At 41.5% G+C, this 19,754-nt stretch overlaps 1 protein-coding gene across 2 annotated transcripts in view; it reads left to right on the forward strand.

The window, feature by feature from the left end:
* Cxadr (coxsackie virus and adenovirus receptor) overlaps positions 1–19,754 on the forward strand; it is a 57,099-nt gene that overhangs the window by 15,508 nt on the left and 21,837 nt on the right. For both annotated transcript variants that reach the window (XM_013031048.1, XM_013031046.1), the window contains exons 2-3: positions 11,279–11,445; positions 16,414–16,618. In XM_013031048.1, coding sequence (XP_012886502.1) covers positions 11,279–11,445; positions 16,414–16,618 — 372 coding nt within the window. The remainder of the gene's footprint in view (positions 1–11,278; positions 11,446–16,413; positions 16,619–19,754) is intronic.

Here is a 19,754-nt window from a genome sequence, read left to right on the forward strand (position 1 = left end):
CCTCCTGGGAGAAGATGGCAGGTGAGATGCACTTTGGTAAATGGCCTAGAGGTGCTTCTAATCGGAGAAGGTGGAACAAGGAAAAAGCAGGCTTTTCAAGCATTTCTGGACCGTGGACAACACCGCAGTGTATTCCACAAATACACTGCGCCTAGTAGATTCTGTCCCCGTTGTCCTCAATGCATTCTCTGACTTCTTTCCGGAACTGATTCCAGACAGGTTTACTGCTCTGGTTCTGTCTTTAGTGAAGAAAGGACTAATTCTCACCCACCTTCAGTAGCATTTCATGGTTTTATTTATTCATTTGGTGCCGGTACTGTGGCTTGAACTCAGGGTCTGGGTACTGACCCTTATCTTTTTTTGTGTAACACTAGTGTGTTACATCTTGAGCCATAGCTCATTTCTTTCTGGCTTTTTCCTGGTACTGGAGATAAGAATCTCATGGACTTTACTGCCTGGGCAAACTTTGAATTGCAAAATCCTCAGATCTCAGCCTCTCCAATAGCTAGGATTACAGATAAGAGCTGGAAGCACCCATCCATCTTGTTCAGTTTTTCCTCAGCTTTGAGATGTACCCCCTTTCTAGTGGATCCTCTGTTCCCTTCTCTAATGGAAAGATCCCAGAACCTGTGAGTATCTGTGAGTGTGACTCTTGACTTTCCTCAGCACATCTCAACACTGTGATCTGCTTACTCTACACCTCCAAAAATTGCCTGGTTGCTGTTGTATTCTGTTGTAACGAGCACTTTCTTGATTGCTTAGATTTCAGGTTAGGGAGCTGCTTAGCTTATAATTCTCAGCCCTTCTCTTCACCTAGGTGAAAAGACCTTACTAGTCCCTGCTGGAATTACACGACATGATCGTTAAAATCTCTGTGCATCAACCATCAGTGGTCAGTCTTCACATCTAGTGCCTTGCTAGGGTGGGTGAAAACACAGAAAATACATTTCCAAACATTTTGTTTTGTTTTGTTTCCTCAATGAGAGACCTAAAAAACTTCATTCATTAGCAAATGTCTGTTAACTTCTTATTCTAGGTAAGTAACTGAAATGAAACAGATGAATGGAGAGAAGCCGGTTAGCAGGCTGTATTCAGGTTAGGCGAGAAAGAGCAGTGACCAGAATGGACATAGATTAAAATGATTGGATTTTTTTTGGTTGGTCATGGGACCTGAACTCTGGGCTTGGGCACTGTCCCTCAGCTCTTCAGCTCAAGGCTAGTGCTCTACTACTTGAGCCAGAGCACCACTTCCAGCGTTTTCTGCTTATATGGTGCTAAGGAATTGAACCCAGGGCCAGGCAAGCACTCTACCACTGAGCCACCTTCCCAGCCCCAAAATGATTGAATTTGAAATGTATTAAGGAGGCAGAATTAACCGGACGGTATTTGTTTGGGTCCAGGCTGGGTATATGGATTGATAATGTACCTATCTCTTATATCCATAATGCTGTGCAAAAATTGGTTACCATCTGGGCGCCAGTGGCACCTGCTCAAGGAGGCTGAAATCTGAGAGTTTTTTTTTTTTTTTTGGTCGTGGGGCTTGGACTCTGGGCCTGGGCACTGTCCTCAGCTCTTCAGCTCAAGGCTAGCGCTCTACCACTTGAGCCACAGCGCCACTTCCAGCTATTTCTACTTATGTGGTGCTGAGGAATTGAACGCAGGGCCTCATGAATGCAAGGCAAGCACTCTTACCACTGAGCCACCTTCCCAGCCCGAAATCTGAGAGTTTTAAAGCCAGTTTGAAGCCAGAAAAGGCAGACAGATTCAAGAGACCCTGATCTCTAACCATCCAGCAAAAAGCCCAACATGGAGTTGTGGCTCAAGTGGTAGAGTGCTAGCCATGAGTGAAAAAGCTAAAGAGAATGTCTTGGCCCTGAATTCAAAGTCCAGTACTGGCACCAAATAAAAAAAGAAAGAAAAAAAAGAACAGAAAGAAAAAGAGAAGTAGAATTGGTTACCAAAAGGTGATTGTGATAGATATACCACCAAATTAAGCAATTCAAAGAAACTTAAGGTTGTGCTGGGGAACAAAACCCATTGTCATTTGATGTAACCACTTTCCTTTCCCCCAAATGAAGAATGAGGGTTAAATTCTAGTTGCCCCCATATTTTCTGTCACCATAAAGGATCTACCTACTTATCTTTAAAACCGTTGGCAGCTTGTGCTTTCCTCATTTTACATGTTAGTGATATTTTTGTGTCACTGTAGCCTTAGTTATGTCCCCATATTTGTTTTCTTTATACCAGCACCTTTATTAGCCTCTGTGGAAGCCCATCTTCTCCATGTGAGGATGGATTAAATGACGGGGTTATTCCGCTTACCCACAGTTCCACCTGAGAAACCCTAGTTAATGCTACTCTTAGGAATGCCTGTTCCATGGGTTTTGTAAGGATTAAATGAAATTAAAAAACATAGCCAGGAGCCGGTGGCTCGCGTCTGTAATCCTGGCTACGCAGGAGGCTGAGATCTGAGGATCAGAGTTCAAAGTCAGCCCAGGCAGGAAAGTCTGTGAGACTCTTATCTCCAATAAAAACCAACAGAAAACCGGAAGAGGTGCTGTGGCTCAAGTGGTAGAACACCAGCCTTGAGCTAAAGAGCTGAAGGACAGCGCCCAGGCCCACCACCGACAAAAACAAAACAAAAAACCCCACAAAGCTCCTTACACAATTCCTGACTCACAGGTAGACGCATTAGGTTTATTTCTCGAACATGTCTGTATCTTAATGCACATAAATTATTTCCTTCTTACCCAGCAACAGCCATCCAACGAATTCCCTCCTTGGTTCCTGAATGGCTGTGGATTGATAAACATGTTGTCATGTGAATTCCTGATTACATTTAAATCACGAGAGTTTTTGTCCTGGCAAACAAAAGACTTGTTACATGAACAGTTCTAAGAATGTTAGGTAGTCTTACCTGAGCTTGTTCCGCTGCAATAACAAAACACAAGGTAACTTGTTTCTCAAAAGCAAGGGTTGTTGGTGAAGGCTTTCTTTTGGTGTGTGGACAGGTGCCTTCTCATTTGGGTCTTTGTGCGTTGGAGCCTGACTTTCTCTTCCTCTGCCAGGCCTGTGAGCTCAGATCTCTACCCTTCGGCCTCTCTTCACTTTATTCACATTAAAGCCTTGTCTCTAGTACAGTCACATGGAAGTGAGGGCTTGGATAAGTGCGTTCTGGAATTTCAATTCATGACACAGTCTGAAAATCTTGTTTTGGGCTTGAACTCAGGGCCTACTCACTGTCCGTGAGCCTTTTCACTCAAGACTAGTGGTGCTCTACCCCTAGCTTATTTATTTATTTATTTTTAGCAATTAATTCAAGGTAAGGGTTTTAAGGACTGACTAGCTTGAAATGGCTTCCATCCTCCTCAGTAGCTATGATTACAGGCAGAGTTGCCATGCCCAGCTCACAGATTGAGATGGGAGTCTCAGTCAACAAAGTGATCCCATGGTTCATACCCAGGCTGTCTTTGAACCGTGATCTTCCCAGTCTCTAAATGTTTATTATTATTATGTTTATTATTGCATATATTATGTATAAATATATACATATATACACAATGTATTTCATGTATATATGACATATAAATAAATATGCACACACCCATTCTTTTTTGTTGTTGTTGTCAGTATTGGGGCTTGAACTGGGGGCTCAGGGTGCTGGTCCCGAACTCTTTTGCTAAAGGGTAGTGCTTTACGCCTTCAGTCACAGCTCTACTTTTGGCTCTTTGGTGTTTAATTGGAGTTAAGTCTCACAGACCTGCTTGGGCTGGCTAATTGAGATCCTCAGATCTCAACCTCCTGAGTAAAATTACAGGCGTGAGCCACGATCACCTGGCTATCTATACATTCTTTTTGTCAAGTGAATGGAATTAAATCTGAAGGTGGCATTATTGCATGGGATGGCCACTCATGAATTTTACCAACCCCAGAGCCCTTGTGTTAGTAAGATCTTTTTGCTGGAGGGGAACAGTTTTTCCTGGTATATTTTGTTCGTCTCTGTCTCAAATAGATGAGCTTGGATTCCTTATCGTAAATTTCCTGGGCTAATAAGGTTGTGTTGAGATGTTTTCTTGTGTCAGAAAGTTTTAGTGACTGAGAATGAATGTGGGAGGGCCTGCCTGTGGGCCTTGAGCCCCGGCCTCACAGTAGGTTAGTGCTGACATTGCCCAGGTCTCTACTGTGTGGTCACTAGGCTGTACGGATTTAGTCTATTTGCTGCCATGGTTTCCAACACCCTTGCTAAGCTTCACTTTTGTTTAGGAAAAAAAACACTGTCAGTTTTATCTGTGAAAGATGATACTGTTTAAATTTGTATTGAGTTCAGCATTGGATTGCATCTACAATCCCCAGTCCGGAGGCTTGAACTCAAGGTCTGGGCACTGTCCCTGAGCTTCTTTTGCTCAAGGTTAGTGCTCTACCATTTTGAGCCACAGCACCACTTCCTGCTTTTTCTGTTTGTGTGGTACTGAGGAATTGAACCCAGGGCTTCATGCATGCTAGGCAAGTGCTCTACCACTAAACCACATTCCCAGCCCTAGTGTACATTTCTTTTTGAATAATGTCACCCCTTTTTTCTCTCCAGTTTTTCCCTCTCATCCCCACCCACAAGTTGTATAGTTCATTTTCAACATAGTGTTCAGTGAGTACCGTTGCTGACTTTGTTCACCCTTTGTCAGTCCATTTCTGTGCCTCCCCTACACTCCCAAAGACATGGTGATGAACAACAAGACAAAAAAAACAACACTCAAAAGAAAAACCTTGTTCCATTTCCTGGGGTCGTTTTTTAGTAATACATTTTAAGATTCTTCCATATCTTTGTGTGTATGAGGTGAAGGAGGTGCTGAGTTTTTTTTGTTGTTGTTGTGCGGCTTGAACTCTGAGACTGAGTGCTGTACCTCAGCACCTCAGCTCTTCAGCTCCAGGCTAGCACTCTGCCACTTGAGCTACAGCGCCACTTCCAGTTTTCTGGTGCTTTATTGGAGATCAGAGTTTCACGGACTCTCTTGCCCGGGCTGGCTTTGAACCGTGATCCTCAGATCTCAGCCTCCAGAGTACCTAGGATTACAGGCATGAGCCACCAGTCCTTGAGCTTTTGTGCTCAAGATTCATGCTCTACCATTTGAGCCACACTTCTACTTCCAGCTGCCCTGGCTGGCTTTGAACTGACTATCATCAGATTTCAGCCTTCTGAGAAACTAGGGTTACAGACATGAGCCACCAGCAGCCGACTTCTTGCATGTCTTTATGGTTAGATCATGAATTTTTGGTACACACAACCATGGGATAATAAATACTGTATCTTTTGGGTTGGGGGGAGGGCATATGACAGCCATCTTTTTTTTTTTTCCTCCCAGTTGTGGGGCCTGGACTCTGGGTCTGGGCGCTGTCCCTCAGCTCTTCAGCTCAAGGCTAACGTTCTACCACTTGAGCCATAGTGCCACTTCCGACTTTTTCTGCTTATGTGATGCTGAGGAATTGAACCCAAGGCCTCATGCATGCAAGGCAAGCAACTCTACCACTGAGCCAACTTCCCAGCCCCCTTCTTTTCTTATAAAGGTCATCGGCCATTTAATTAAGTTAGTGTGTATTAGAATTCTGCATTGTGAAGTTACCATCTCACTCTGTAATATGTTAATGTGAGAAGATTCTCTGACAACATGTAAAATATCCTGTCTTATATTTTCTTTTGGTCAGTTGTAGGGCTTGAACTCAGGACCTGGGTGCTGTCCCTAAGCTCTTTTGCTCAAGGCTAGGGTTCTACCACTTTGATCCACAGTGACATTTCTGTTTGTTGAGTAACGGTTAATTGGAGATAAGTGTCTCATGGAGACTTTTCTAAAAGCCTGGGCTGGTCTCAAACCGGTGTGAGCCACCGGTGCCTGGCTCTTGTCTTATACTTGTATGCATTAACTTTTGATACCTTGCTTAAAACAGTCATCACTGTAGTTTTGCCAAATGGTGATTTGAGCTCATAAAGTTTAATATGGTTAGATTTTTTTTTCTTTTTCACTGTTCTCTAAGACTTTCCTCACAGAGAACATTAGTTAAAATTTTCCCATGTTTACCCCCTTAAAACACACACACACACACACACACACACCAGCTGGGCACTGGTGGCCCACGCCTGTAATCCTAACTACTCAGGGGGTTGAGATCTGAGGATCAGAGTTCAAAGCCAGCTGGCACAGGAAAGTCCACGAAACTCTTATCTCCAATAACCCACACTCAGAAAAAGCTGGAAGTGGCACTGTGGCTCAAGTGGTAGAGCGCTAGCCTTGAGCTGAAGAGCTGAGGGACAGCAAGCATTCAGGCCCAGAGTTTAAGCCTCATGGCTGACAAAAAAAAAAAAAACAACCAAAAAACAAAAACCCAAACAAAAAAAACCCATAAGTTTTTTTTTTCTGTTTTTTGCTTTTAAATCTTAAGACTAGAAAGAAAAGATTACTTTAGACTGGCCAAGTTAAAAATAAATAACTTAAACTTGAAAAATGAAGCAAATGAAGACATGCTGTGTGTTCAGAACACTGCCTCTTTTCTACAGTCAAAACTGCAGCCTTCATTATCTCTAGTTCAACACTCCTTGCTGGGTAGAAATGGGTCTTCTAAGGCTGTTTGGTAGGAGGTGACCTTTAAGGGCTGAAAAATATTCTTTGATAAATTCATGTTACTTTGATGCTCAGCTTGAAGTGAGACTGGGCAACAGGGAAGCCTTAAAAGTCCAAATGATTTAGAAAGTTGAGATTAAAAAGAACAAGCAGAAAGCTGGGGGATGTGACTTGAATCACAGCCAGTGGGTGATGGGATTCACTGTGTTTATTTATATACTCCAGTTCTGAGCACTTACGACTGGACTCGGCCAACTCTTGTGACTGGACACTTGCTTTATATTTGGTCACGTTCGAGAATATAAATATAAATACAACATTGTAAGAAGATGTAAGATTTTATTTAATCTTCAAGCCAACTTTGAATCTGTACTCGATTTGCAAGCTAAGTGATCAATTTGCTGTATGAATAATATTGGACAGTGGAGAAAGACTCTGTAGGGCCACTGGATGGGACCAAGCGTCTGCCTTTGTTTCATGCAATTGGTGACTGCTAGGTAGTTCAGCACTTGGCAGGAAAAAAAACCTGCTTTTATGGGAAGATACCTTCCAGTATTGCTAGGAAACCCAGGAACTGTTTTTGTAGGATCTCGAGATGTCAGTTCACTTTTAGTACAACACAATTAAGAGCAGTTGAATGTTTTAAGTATCATTTTGAAGAAGAAATACTGAAAGTCATTTAAAAAATCACTTTGAAATTTCTCAAGCAGTGTAGTCATCCCTTGGTCTCCACAGGCTAATCAAGCTCAGATGCTCCATTTCCTTACATAGAATGGTATAATGTTTTGCATGCAAACCCAGCACATCCTTCAATATACTTGAAAATCATTTCTAGATTAACTATAATATAGTATGAATGCTATGCAATTCTTATACAGTAACGGAATAGCAAGGAAGAATCTGTGTTTAGTATAGATGCAGTTTCTTGGGGCTTGAACTCAGGGCCTGTGTGCTCTTACTAAGCTCCTTAAGGCTCGTGCTCTACCACTTTGAGCCACAGCTCCAGTTCTGATGTTCTGCTGGTTAGAGGTCTGATGGTCTGATGGCCTTTCCTGCCCTGGCTGGCTTTGAACTGCAATCCTCAGATCTCATCCTCCTCAGTAGCTAGCATTACAGGTGTGAGCCACAAGTGCCTGGCTTGGATGTAGGTTTAAAAGTATACTTTTGGCCCAAGCTTGTTTGACTCTGTAGATGCAGAACCTACAAATTAGAACTTGTGTGTAAATGTCAAAACATAGAACAAAACAGAATAGGCACCAGCATTGGTGGCTCATGCCTGTAATCCTAGCTACTCAAGAGGCTGAGATCTGAGGATCGTGGTTCAAAGCCAGCCTGGGCAGGAAAGATTCTTATCTCAATTAACCACCTGAAAACCAGAAGTGGTGCTGTAGCTCAAGTGGTAAGAGCGCTTGCCTTGAGCTGAAGAGCTGAGGGACAGTGCCCAGGCCCGGAGTTAAAGCCTCACGACCAACCAAAAAAGCAAAACAAAACAAAATAAAAAACCTCACTGGAATTGGCGTTTTCTGTCATTGGATTCTCAGTTCTCAAAAATAGTTGCTGGTAACGTTTTGTTTTTTTTTTTTTTTTGCCTTTTAGTTTTTGTTAAATTTTCTGGTGTGGGACTTGAACTCTGGACCTGACCTCAGTTTTTCAGCCCAAAGCTAGCGCTCAGCCACAGTGCCAGTTCTGGTTTTCTAGTGGTTTATTGGAGATAAGTCTCACAGATTTTGCTGCCCAGGCTGCCTTTGAACTGGGATCCTCAGATCTCAGCCTCCTGAGGAGCTAGGGCTGGTGTTTTTTTATTTTAACATCATTTTTATGTACACATATAATAAATATTAAGGCATTTCAGTATTTTAAAATCAAAGTAATTTTCTCTGTAAACAAAAAGAATAGAAGACAATTTAGTTGCATTTAATTCTGGTGACTTTATATAGAGTTAAATAAGCAGTATAAGTTGGAGGATTTGAACTTCATATATTTTGATGTTTGATGAATGTCATTTCTATAAAATAAAAACTCAAAACAACCTCAAAACACAAAATTACATGATAGTGATTTTGCATATTCACTTTTGTGTTTTGCTGAGCTATATTTTATTCATTTTGAAATGCAGTTTTTGTTCTGAAGTGTAGTGGGGTTGTTCTTACCTTCCTTGACACATAAAGTTAAATGTAGGCAACAAAGTGTAGTGGCCATAGACAGAAACGGCTGGTGTGAAGGCATAGAGCGTGTAATTGCTTAGCATATGGGAGGCTCTGGATTCATCCTTTCCCAAGAGAAAAGAAACAAGGAACACTTAAAAAAAGTGGAATTTCTTCAGGCAGATAAATCCCCTCACCTCCCAACATTTCTAAAACTGGTCACACTGATAATGCAGTCTTGTTCTTTACATGCAAGGAACTATGGGAAAAAGTTGTTACTTTTAGTTTCTTTCAACCGTAATGGTGCTAAATAATGGTTTAATGGTAAAATGGGACAAGCACTTCAAAAAGTCCTAAGCATATAAGAGATAGCCTGGGATGAAAAGTTAATCACCATTGAGGTAGTGTGACCCAATCTCGAGAATACCGATACTTGATAGTCTCACCATCGAGTCTGCAAAGGAAAAACAGTACAAGGTAGTAGTACATGCTCAACCCCGAGTGGGGTATAAACAGTGTGAAGTGAGGTGCCGTGAACAAGGGCAGAAGGGCCGTTACAGAGCGGAGAGGAAGAATGTCTTTAGCAACTGAGGAAGGCAGGGAACTGAGTTTATTAGACATGACTTAAAAAAAAAAAACATGTTGGGCTGGGAAGGTGGCTCAGTGGTAGAGCGCTTGCCTTGCATGCCTGAGGCCCTGGGTTCGATTCCTCAGCACCACATAAGCAAAAAGAAAAAAGCCAGAAGTGGTGCTGTGGCTCAAGTGGTAGAGTGCTCGCCTTGAGCTGAAGAGCTAAGGGACAGCGCCCAGGCCCAGAGTTCAGGCCCAACGCCAAACGCCCCCCCCCAAAAAAAAAAACATGTTTAGCGAGAGATATAAATACATAGGAAGTCCTATTTTAAATATGTAGCTGTGAAATGGAGACTGAAGTAATGAGGTCTTTGGGAGATTAGTACATTGATGGTCTGAATTATTGGGTTTGCATAGTGGTCATCAATCGTGCTGTGTAAAAATCAACTCAAGTGGAGGTTTAACACAAAGAAATCCTGTGTCCATGATCCTATACATTTCCAGGTTAGGTGAGGCAAGCGCGTAGGATGGGGCTTATCCACAGGGATAAGAGACACATCCATTCTTTCCCCTGAGATTTGTTCACAGTGAGAGGGGTCCAAAAGAGGAGGGGATGGGTGTAGCAGAGCTTTTGAGGCCTATTGCACCGGGCAGCGCCTGTAAATTCTGTTGGTCAAAGCAAGCTCAGCTGGAGACTTAAACAGGAGGAAGCAGAGGAAATTTGCATCCATTTTAAATCTGTTTGAGAAATGTTCTTAAATGCTATTAAAAGCTTTGGAAATAGCTGGGCTCTGGTGGCTCAGGCCTTTCATTCTAGCTATTAAGGAGGCTAAGACCTAGAGGATTGTGGTTCAAAGCCAGCCCAGAGAGAAAAGTCTGCATCACTCAGTCTTCAATTAAGTAGCAAAAATGCTGGTCTGGAAGTAGTAGAGAACTAGCTCTGTGCAAAAAAGCCCAGTGAGAGGTTAAAACTCCTTAAGTTCAAGTCCTGGTACTTGTAAAAAAAGAAAATCGAATATAATGGTATTTGTGTATACATCCGTGTAAGAGGTAGAATATAAATATGGAGTAATAGTAAGTTTTCATTTCCACTAAACTTGAATGAGATAAAGGTCATACATAGGGTCTGCCATTAGCTCAAAACAATATTATGCAGCCTATCACTCAGATAAATTGACAGTGCTTGCTTGCTTGCTTCTTTCCTTCCTTCTTTCTTTCCTTCCTGTCTTCATTTTCTTGTCACAATGTATTGCATTGAAATGAATTAAGTATTCAACAGAAATGATACAAGTTTACTAAAAATTAAAAAAGCCTTATCGGGGACTGGGAAGGTGGCTCAGTGGTAACGTGCTTGCCTTGCATGCATGAAGTCCTGGGTTCAATTCCTCAGCACCACAGAAACACAAAAAGCCAGAAGTGGCGCTGTGGCTCAAGTGGTAGGTAGAGCGCTAGCCTTGAGCTGCAGAGCTGAGGGACAGCGCCCAGGTCCAGAGTACAGGCCCCATGACTGACCCTCCCATTTCCCCTCCCCCCCCCCAAAAAAAAGCTTTAGCAGGAACATGTGTCAAAATCGTTACCTTGGCCCTATCAAAAATCACTTGCAGATGTATTCGTTCCATTGTAGTGAGTGTGAATTAGTGTGATTTCTAGGTTATAACTGAACTTTTGCAGATTCTAGCCAACTGCAATTTAAAAATGTCTGCTGGGATACAGAAATGCGCAGTGAATCATAAAGTTATTTTGTGTGGTGTTGGAAAGTTCGTAATGTTTTAAAGAAAAGCAGAGGATATTAATAGTGTCATTCCATTTAAACAAAGGCACGACTGAGTTGAACCGCCATTCTTCTGGGTCTTCCCTACCCCCGTCCCCCGGCACTGTGCTGCCCAGCGTGGCCGCAAGGCCATGTGCCGGAGTCATTGCAGTTGCTTAGTCCCATTTGGGTGCTTCTTTCTCCAGATTTCACCAGAGGCTTGAGTATCACCACTCCTGAACAGACGATTGAAAAAGCTAAGGGGGAAACAGCCTATCTGCCCTGCAAGTTCACCCTCAGCCAGGAAGACCAGGGGCCACTGGACATTGAATGGCTGCTATCTCCATCCGATAATCAGCAGGTGGATCAAGTGGTGAGTGTGAGAAGGGCTGGGCCACCGTGCAGATGGCCGTGCAGCTCTCCTGTGCCTACCCATCACCCTGCACATTGCGTAGTCTCGCTGCAGGGAGAAAGGAAGAAATCTGACTGCTCAGGCTTGTGAGGAAGGCAGTCACCTAGTGGGGGAAGTTGAGGTCACCGAGGTAATGAAGTGAAATGGATAGTAAGTTGACTTCAGATTACAATTGGGAAGAGGTCATTCTGTTCCTTAGAGAAGGTTACAGGGAAGAAGAGGAACTTGGGAAAGTACTGAAAGTCTTGATTAGAAATTGTTTGTTATAAGTCAGGAAATTGTGCTGGGTGTCCAGAGGGCGCAAGACGGAAGTGGGTGTGGTTATGTCATGGATGGCAGGGAGGAAATGCTATGTTAAAGGTCGGATAGAATACACAGGCATTCTGTTACTGTAAAATGTAAGATATACTGAAACATAGGCATATATTATTAGATTCTATTCATCTTACTCTTTGCCTTAAATATCCTATGCATTGAGTTTCTTCAGAAACAAAATGAAGTCATTGTAGCACGAAGATACAGTACATAAAATGCTTAATCATTAATTAAAAATGATTACTATAAAGGTGAGGTATAGAGAGGGTTACAGTTAACGTAAGTCATTAATTTAAAAATACAAAAGTACATTTATAATACTTTTTCCTAGTTGAGGTAATAAGTACTTAATGTAGAAAACTTGCAAACCAAAAACTGCTTGTGCTTGCAGACACACATGCACCCCACCCCTAAAATTTGCCAGGTACTGCCGTCTCCAAAAGTGAGTATCTCCTTTTGCCTTTTAAAACCCTCATTTTATCTACAAGGTTGTTTATTAGCTTCATCGGACACATTTAATAAAATAAAATTAGACCAGGAGGAGAAGAACAAGTTAAATATTTTGAGGGATGTTTTGAGATGTGTCTGTATACATACATAAATACATACATACATACATACATATATAGATACACACATATATGCAAATATATGTATATACACATATATAGTGTATAAAAAGAAAAAAAAGGAAAAACCTGGCCTAAAACAGTAGAAGAAAGATAAGGTTAAAGGGAGATTATACAGAAGAGAGGGTTTATTTAGAATTTCAGTAAATTCACTTGGCAGAATCCTTTTTTACTGTATTTAGCAGACAGTAGTTAAGGACTTGGAATCAAAGGACTGGTCTCCCTTCTTCTGTGATCACTTTAGTCAGCAGTGAGCATGTACTATGTTTTTGGTAGTGTTCTTTAATTAGATAGCCATGCCACACTCAGTATTGTGGGTAAGTTCTGAGAAATACATTGTTAGGTATTATATATTTTTGTCATTGTGTGAAAACCACAGACTGTTCTCACACAAACACAAGAGGGCTATGAAAGAAACTTAGCCACAGAAACATCACTACACAGTCCAGCCTGACTGTGAGTATTTTATGTAAGCCTTGAAATGACACCCTTAAGTGAGAATATGACAAGGTAGAAATGGTATCAGCTATGTGCAGGAACAAGCCTGTGGCCACACAGCTAGCAGCTGAGATTTGAGTCCAGTTCTCTGTACTTTGGTGATCCCCTTTTGCCTCTCATGTTAGATACATACACCTTTTTTGTTGTTGTTGTTGTTGTTGTTGGTCATGGGGCTTGAACTCTGGGCCTGGGCGCTGTCCCTCAGCTCTTCAGCTCAAGGCGAGCTCTCTACCACTTGAGCTACAGCACCACTTCCGGTTTTCTGGTGGTTTATTGGAGATAGGAGTCTCACGGTCTCTACCACCCTGGCTAGCTTTGAACCTCGATCCTCAGATCTCAGCCTCCTGAGTAGCTAGGATTACAGGCGTGAGCCACCAGCGCCCGGCTTTAAATTATTATTATTTTTTTTTTGTCAGTCGTGGGGCTTGAACTCTGGGCCTGGGTTCTGTCCCTCAGCTCTTCAGCTCAAGGCGAGCGCTCTACCACTTGAGCTACAGCGCCACTACCTTTTTTAAAAGATGTAAAAAAAAAGGTGTTAAATAGGGACTGGTTATTGATTACCTCTGAGGTGTTAAAGGAATTCAGTGAAACACTATGCACAACTATTTTATCAGCTTGTAAGTAGATGTAAAAATATTAATAAGAATGGGAATCAGAAAAACAACTGTGCTTTGTATATGAATCTTGTTTCATCATTAACTAAGTACCATCTTTTGGAGGACTTTCTCCACTACCATTATAAACAAAGTACTATATATTCATAGCATATGTATGTATAGATATGTATATAGTATACAAAGTTATTTAAAAAATAATAGGAAGAACAGGTATAAAAATGTTAATCATGCATTGTGTCAAACAGATCTGGCTGGCAGCTAAGTGTGACTGCAAAGCTTGGTGTGTAGGAACTACTTACTGTTTTTCTTAGGCTAGGTGTTACATGTGGACAGTGCTCTAATGCATCCCTGGGGTGAAGAAGAATCTGTGGAGTTGTGTGGAATTGCCTGCTTAATGTTAGTTACTCCTAGTTTATAAAATAACTCACAATGTAAACCTATTTGTCAGTCTCCCCCCCCCCCCCCCCTGGTTTTTTTTTTTTTTTTGGTCGGTCCTGGGTCTTGAACTCTGGGCCTGGGCATTGTCCTTGAGATTGTCTGCTCAAGGATACTGTTCTACCACTTGAGCCACAGTACCACTTCTGGGTTTCTGGTGGTTTTTTTGGAGATAAGAGTCTCATGGACTTTCTTGCCCAGACTGGCTTTGAACCATGATCCCAGATCTCAGCCTCCTGAGTAGCTAGGATTACAGGCGTGAGCCACCAGTGCCAGGCTTGTCAGGCCCATTTTTGAAGACTAGTAATGTGTATGTTGCAAAATGAGCTATTAAAAGTAGAATGGATTGGCTAGGTGCTGGTGGCTCATGCCGGTAATGCTAGCTACTCAGGAGGCTGAGCTCTGAGGATCACAGCCCAGGCTGAAAAGTCCCTGGAGACTCTTATCTCTAATTAACCACTCAAAAACCAGTAGTGGGCAAGTCCTAGACTTAAGCAAAAACAACTTAGAGACGGCACACCAGTCCCACAACCTGGGGGAAGGAAAGTAGAATAGATTCTAGCTTAGAGTCCTTCAATTAAGTCAGTAGTGTAATTCAAAGGAAGCTACTGTTTCTCTGCACAAAGTTCTCAGTGCTGAGGTGGAGAAGTGGGTGGGGCAATTCAGCTGTGGGGCCCTCGGCTTTTTTTTTTTCCAACTGCTTTTTATATATATGTACTTAATAAAACTAAGCGTTGAGTGTATCCTGGTAATAGTCAATACATATGTGTACACACACACACTCACACACACTCACTCACACTCACTCACACACTCGGGTTTTTAGTTAGGGCTGGGGTTGTATGAGAGTTGGAAAGACAGTGTGAGTTTCCCCTCTCAGGCGATTCTTTATAGGAAACTGGGCAAAAGGTATCCTTCATGCCATTTTCCTCAAATTATACCACCTAAATTACCAACAGAAAGGAAATGGTTTTCAAGGTATACATTATAGTCAGGCTTTTTGACTAGATTTCAGTGACCAATGTAAGAAATAAGAAAAACATACTAGGGTCTGGGAAGGTGGCTCAGTGGTAGAGCGCTTGCCTTGCATGCATGAAGCCCTGGGTTCGATTCCTCAGCACCACATAAGCAAAAAGAGAAAAGCCGGAAGTGGCGCTGTGGTTCAACTGGTAGAGTGCTAGCCTTGAGCTGAAGAGCTGAGGGACAGCGTCCAGGCCCAGAGTTCAGGCCCCACAACTGGACCCCCCCAAAAAAACATTAATTTTAGGGGTTGTTAGAGATTACCATTGTAGAGCTTCAGGTTTTTGTTTTTTAAACAAAATTACTGGGGACTGAACTCACGGCTTTTACAACTGGGGCCAGCAGTCCACAGCTTGAATCATGCTACTTGTCCCTTTTGCTCTAGCTTGTTTTTCTGATAAACTCTTAACATTTTTGGGCCCGCCAGCCTCAGATCTTAATCCTCCTACCTGAACTTCCGAGTAGCCGAGATTGTAAGCACATATTACCAAACCCAGTTTCCAAACCAAATAAACACAGAATTATCTTCCTTAATCTAGCCTTCAGTGATTTCCACCAAATTCTGTAGTAGTGTTTCAGAAAACTCATTGAAATAGGAAGTAGTCTTTGACTTAGTCGCCAAAGATTCATTCATAGGTTTTGTTAACCCAAAGACCCATATTAAAAGGCTTATCTTAATAATTTTGATGTACTAGGAACAAGAATTCTCAAGGTGCCTCCAACTTAACTTTAACACAAAAATGCTTTTATTTTTTCTTTTAAATTTGTTAATTTTTTTGGTCAGCCATGGGGCTTGAACTCTGGGCCTGGGCATATCCCTCAGCTCTTTAACTCAAGGCTAGTGCTCTACTACTTGAGCCACAGTGCCTCTTCCGATTTTCTGGTGGTTTATTGGAGATGAGAGTCTCACAGACTTTACTGCCCAAGGCTGGCTTTGGACCGCGATCCTCAGGTCTCAGCCTCCTGAGTAGCTAGGATTATAGGCTTGAGCCACCAGGGCCTGGTGTAAATTTGTTAATTTTATTATTACATAATGTGGTAAACTATAAGCCTTTTTTTTTTTTGAGAAACAGAACAGTATATACTTCTTTTAGTATGCTTAATTGATAGACTGCTCCAATGGCAGATGAAATGTATAGTGCATAGAAATGAACAACTCTGCATCCTCGATTCTGTGACTATATTTGCTCTTGGTTTCCCTATTTTAAATAGAAAAGTGGAACTATACGCATATCTCACTTGATTCTTTTAATTTTCCTCATTTTATGCATAGATGGCTGTGGGCTTCACACAGTGTCCTTCCCCTTTTGATTTTAGATTCTGCAGTATTGTGGCATATCCAGAGCTCCTGAATGAGATAGTTTTCTTTTTGTTTTGTGTATTTGTCTCCTGTCTTATTTTGACCTTGCTTTTAGATTATTTTATACTCTGGAGACAAAATTTATGATGACTACTATCAAGATCTGAAAGGTCGAGTACATTTCACAAGTAGTGATCTCAAATCTGGTGATGCATCAATAAACATAACAAACTTGCAACTATCAGATATCGGCACCTATCAGTGCAAAGTGAAGAAAGCTCCTGGTGTTGCAAATAAGAAAGTTCTGCTGACTGTTCTCGGTAAGTTATTTTGTTATTAAGTTATTTGTTATTATGTAATCTGTAATACTAAATTACTTATTAACAGTACTTTCATAGTAGTGTATAGCAGCAACATTTATGTAAGATAAAAGTTTAGGGTTTTAGAATAATAATTTTAAACTTTTGAAGTACTTCTAAAATCCTCAAATAGCATAAAAGACAAAGCTAGTGTGTTGTATTTTTGTTTTTGTTTTTTGTTTGTCTGAGGTAAATAAGTGACCAAATTATTTTTGAAGTTCAGTGAGTTGGGAATAATCGGACTCCTGATAGAAAGATAGCACTGTGTTATGGTTTGAAGATAGCTCATCACTATCCGATCTCATAATTGAGGCTTAAATTCCTTGATATAAACATTTTGAAAGGTGGAGAGGCCGGTAACAAACACATGATTAGAGGATTGTTAGAGGATAATGAATCCTTGTGAGAGGATAATGTAGTCCTCGCGACAGTGATTTGTTGCTCGTGAATGCTGGCTGTTACAGAGCAGTCATTTCCTTTGCTCTCCTTCAAATGCCCATTTCCCTTCTACCATGAGCTCCTCACTAGAACAAAGCAGTCTGGCACCATATTCTTGGACCTCCCAAATTGTAAGTGAAATAGAATTTTAAAGATATAAATGATCTAGCCCCAGCTCTTTTGTTATAGCAACAGCAGGTGGAAAAGTCAGGAAGTAAGAGGTCTGAGTTTTCTGTACCATCCTTAGCCTGGATCCCAGAGTAGAACTTGTTTATTTCTGTGACCCTCAAACCATTTTGCAACATAAGACTATTCAACCGTCAGATCCCTCCCATTCTGTTCCAAAGTGTTTCTATAGGCTTTACACTTTCACTCTCACTGATTGGAGGAAGGCAATTAGATATCAGGTAGTTACTTAATTCCCTGACATCAGTGATTTTCATCCTTGCAAGTATGGGCTTTAGACAGTGGATAAGATGTCTCCTAATTCTCTCTCTCTCTCTCTCTTTCTGATAGTTAAGGAAATAACTGTGAGCTGCTGGGTAAACTGTCAGACTCTCACGTTTATTATCCTTCTAAAGGTGTGATATTGTGCCCAAGCAAGCACTCTTAAGTAAATAAAAAGATTATATAACCACAAATATGCTTTCAAAACTTTTTACTGTAGACGCCGCACAAAAATGTATAATGACTACCAAGTAGATAACATGTAGATAAACATAATAGTCTCATTTCTTTATTTTATTACAGTAAAATTCCTTATTCAATGACTTAAAAGTGCCATGTTCTAGAGGACCCTGTGGACTTCCTTATTGTATGAAATGTTGATGGCTAGAATAGCTTAATAAAATTTAGGAAATAACTAATTAGGACAGGCTTGCTCACTTCCTTTTGTTTAAGAGGACTGGCTAGGAGTGGATGGATAAATGTAAAAACTAGGAGCACGAGAGTGAATGTTTTTGCACGGCAGTGGCCACTTTGGGGAATGTTATTTTGTTGGTCAGTCACCATTCTGTTGGAATGGACACCAAAGGCAGTCTTTTTTTAAAGCTGGGCCCAGGTGGCTCTTATCTGTAATCTGTAATCCTAGCTATTCAGGAGGCTGAGATCTGAGGATTGCTGTTCAAAGTCAGCCGGGTTAGAAAAGTCTATAAGACTTTTACCTCCAATTAACCACCTTTTGGTGGTTTTTAGCCTGAAGTGATGAGTGCTAGCTAGCTAGCCTTGAAGGGAAGCAGAGAGGGGAGTCTTAGGGACAGCACTCAGACCCTGAGTTCAAGCCTAGGTATTGGCACCAATAAAAGTAAACATAAAGCATTCCAACCTATCAGGTACTAGTTAAAAATGTTCACCTTTGGTGAGAAAGTAAGTGAAGCAGGTACCCTGGAAGCTTTGGGTCTTGCCTCGTTGGACCCTGTGGGGCAGGTCATAGGTTATATTTGTAGGTCCCAGGGAATAGATTTTGTTACAGCATAAGGCCACACATACCTAAGGGGAGGTAGGTTTGGGCAATAGCAAGGGTGCATGATATGCTAAGCAAATAATAGTGCTCATAGCATCACAGACTGGACCCACCCACCGCAGGAATGGCCCTGGAGTTAAATTTCCAACCCGAACCATTCCCTCAGTCTGGGTGAGAAGGCTTTCTTTTTTGTTAGCTCTGTGGGAGATTACCGTAGCCAAATAAGCTATGAATTCCAACCAGGAAGGGAGGGAGGGAGAGGAGATAAATTGGGTAAATAAGAAGTGATTGCTCAGGCTGTCACCAAACAGGAACCAAAGCTTACTTTCTGTAGCTTTTTCTTCTGTTTTCCAGTGAGTTACCATTAGAGCTGAGGAAACCACCAGAATTGTTTTCTCTTAAAGTGGGAATTGGAATGAAGCTTATCTGTTGTTAACGGTGCCTGGAAATCCTTCCCAGAGAATGTGGGAAAAGATAAGATGAAGTGCCCTCTAGTGACCCAATCCAGCGTTAGTTCCCTGGTGCTGTCACTCGCCTCACTGGCTCTGCATGATTCTTCAGTACTGAGTGACTGTCATAATATTTACAGGGCAGTGAAAGGTGATTCATCAAAACCTGTACGCCTTGTAGCCATGAACCAAAATGCCAAAAGTTCTGGAAACCCAGACCCAAGCACCATTTAACAGCCATCTCTGTTTCCTTCATTGCTCTCTTTTTTTTTCCTGTACGAGCAAGTGTCAGTAGTCAATAGTTGATTTTTTCATGGAATGACTTGTGCTTTCTACTCTCTCTCAAAACATTTGGGTTGCTCAGGTGTCTTTTGGAAACCAATGTTGATAAAAAATCTTGTGTGGACAGTGAGTGTGGAAACCTTGGATTCAGCAGGACTTTGGGTTTCCCAAGCAGCAGCTTTCAATGAATGCCCATTATTGGGCAGGTTTGGTATACGAGGGGGACATTTTCAATAGTAAGGGTGAGGATTAAAGTTAGCGTCGCATACCAATAGAGGCTCCACGTATAAAACACTGCTATAACATCTCATTGACCGCTAGGTTATAGTAATTGTTTATTGATAGTGTGAAGAAATGGAAGAAATGAGGCTTATTTTGTTGAAGAATCATTATACAAAGTAATACTCAAAATTTATTTACAATCCCAATTAATGTAGTTGTTTCGAGAGTTAGTTTGAAAAAACAT

The sequence above is a fragment of the Dipodomys ordii genome, unplaced genomic scaffold (genome assembly GCF_000151885.1).
Source record: "Dipodomys ordii isolate 6190 unplaced genomic scaffold, Dord_2.0 Scaffold136, whole genome shotgun sequence".
Classification (NCBI taxonomy): domain Eukaryota; kingdom Metazoa; phylum Chordata; class Mammalia; order Rodentia; family Heteromyidae; genus Dipodomys; species Dipodomys ordii.